This window comes from Octopus bimaculoides, chromosome 11 (assembly GCF_001194135.2).
Source record: "Octopus bimaculoides isolate UCB-OBI-ISO-001 chromosome 11, ASM119413v2, whole genome shotgun sequence".
NCBI lineage: Eukaryota > Metazoa > Mollusca > Cephalopoda > Octopoda > Octopodidae > Octopus > Octopus bimaculoides.
In genome coordinates, this window is record NC_068991.1 from 21,238,094 (window position 1) to 21,239,597 (window position 1,504).

Consider the following 1,504-nt stretch of genomic DNA (forward strand, 5'->3'; position numbering starts at 1 on the left):
TAAGTATCAGCTGAACCCAGGGCGTCAATGTAATCAACCTCTCAAAAACATTTTAAGCTTTGTACTTATAGAAGAACGAATTATTATTATTAATGGTGGCTTGCTGACAGAATCGTGAGAGGAAGGAAATATACTTTCGTGTTGTGAAGATCTGGCAAGTTTTCCCCAAGACCTCAAATATTCAGTTAAAAGAATGTCTATACGATACGTGGCTCGAGAGTCAAACGAAGCAATACTTATAGTAAGGATGTTGGTCTATAGATAATGGTGAACTTCATGGTCCTGGGTGCTAGGTCTATATTTTGGAAGTAAAATGCGATCAAGATAGTAATTTCAGCGTATCGGCTGATTATGCTTCAACAAAGCAATCTTAAAAACGTATTACAGTTATCAAGCATAACCTGAAAAATTTGTTTATCTTTAATATCAATGTCGCTTCTGGCAAAGCGGGAAGGGCCTAGAATATAAATTAAATTTTTGTGTATTATTCCATATTCAGTTTTTTATGTTCAGTCACAGAAAGCGTTAACATTGTTTTTGCTAAACCTGCCTTGATTTGTATTTTTGAAGATAATTTTCGTTTTAGGTTAATTTCAAAATGATATTCCGATACATATATTTGTTAGAATAAATAATTTTAAGCTCGTGACATTCTATTTTTCATGAAATGCATTTAAGACATTATAAGCACCTAGAAAGATCTAATTTACGTCCGCTACTCACACACAAGAAAAACACATACGCCCAAACATAAACATGCAGATGCACAGACACACTGTCGAATAGACATAAACGAAGAAGACAAAATGAAATCTACCCAAGTGGATGTTGATGGAATCCTACGTTCTCTGGGACAAACAGGTTTTTTCCACACCAGCCAATGCATTTTGATTTGTGCATCTCTAATTGTAGCATCGACAAATAGTTTATTCTATATATTCTACGGTATGTATAAAATTTAGATAAACGCATACTCTTACACGTATATATATATATATATATATATATATATATATACACATATCAAAATCTATCTATCGACTAATCTATTATCTAATTCTATCTCTCTCTCTATATATATATATATATGTGCATGTGTGTATCTGTGTGTTTGTATATGTATACACATGTAAATATATATATACACATATATGCATTTATCCATATGTATATAATACATACATGCACGCACAAACACACACACACACATATATATATATATTTGTGTATCTATATATTTATACAATTATACACATAGGCGCAGTCGTGGTTTTATGGTACGAAGTTTGCTTCTCAGCCACATGCTTCCAGGTTCAGTACCACCACGACACACCCTAGGTTGCTGTATTCTGCTAAAGCCCCTGGCCGATCAAAGACTTCTGAGTGAATTTGGTAGACGGAAACTAAAAGAAAAAGCATGTCATACATGTACATGTGTGTTTGTGTGTGTGTGTGTGTGTGTGTGTGTGTGTGTGTGTGTGTGTGTGTGTGTGTGTGTGTGTGT

At 33.9% G+C, this 1,504-nt stretch overlaps 1 protein-coding gene across 1 annotated transcript in view; it reads left to right on the forward strand.

Annotated features, from left to right (window-relative positions):
* Positions 1–503: 503 nt before the first annotated feature.
* LOC106869339 (organic cation transporter protein) overlaps positions 504–1,504 on the forward strand; it is a 17,885-nt gene continuing 16,884 nt past the window's right edge. The window contains exon 1 of the mRNA XM_014915054.2: positions 504–945. Coding sequence (XP_014770540.1) covers positions 807–945 — 139 coding nt within the window. The 5' untranslated portion in view covers positions 504–806. The remainder of the gene's footprint in view (positions 946–1,504) is intronic.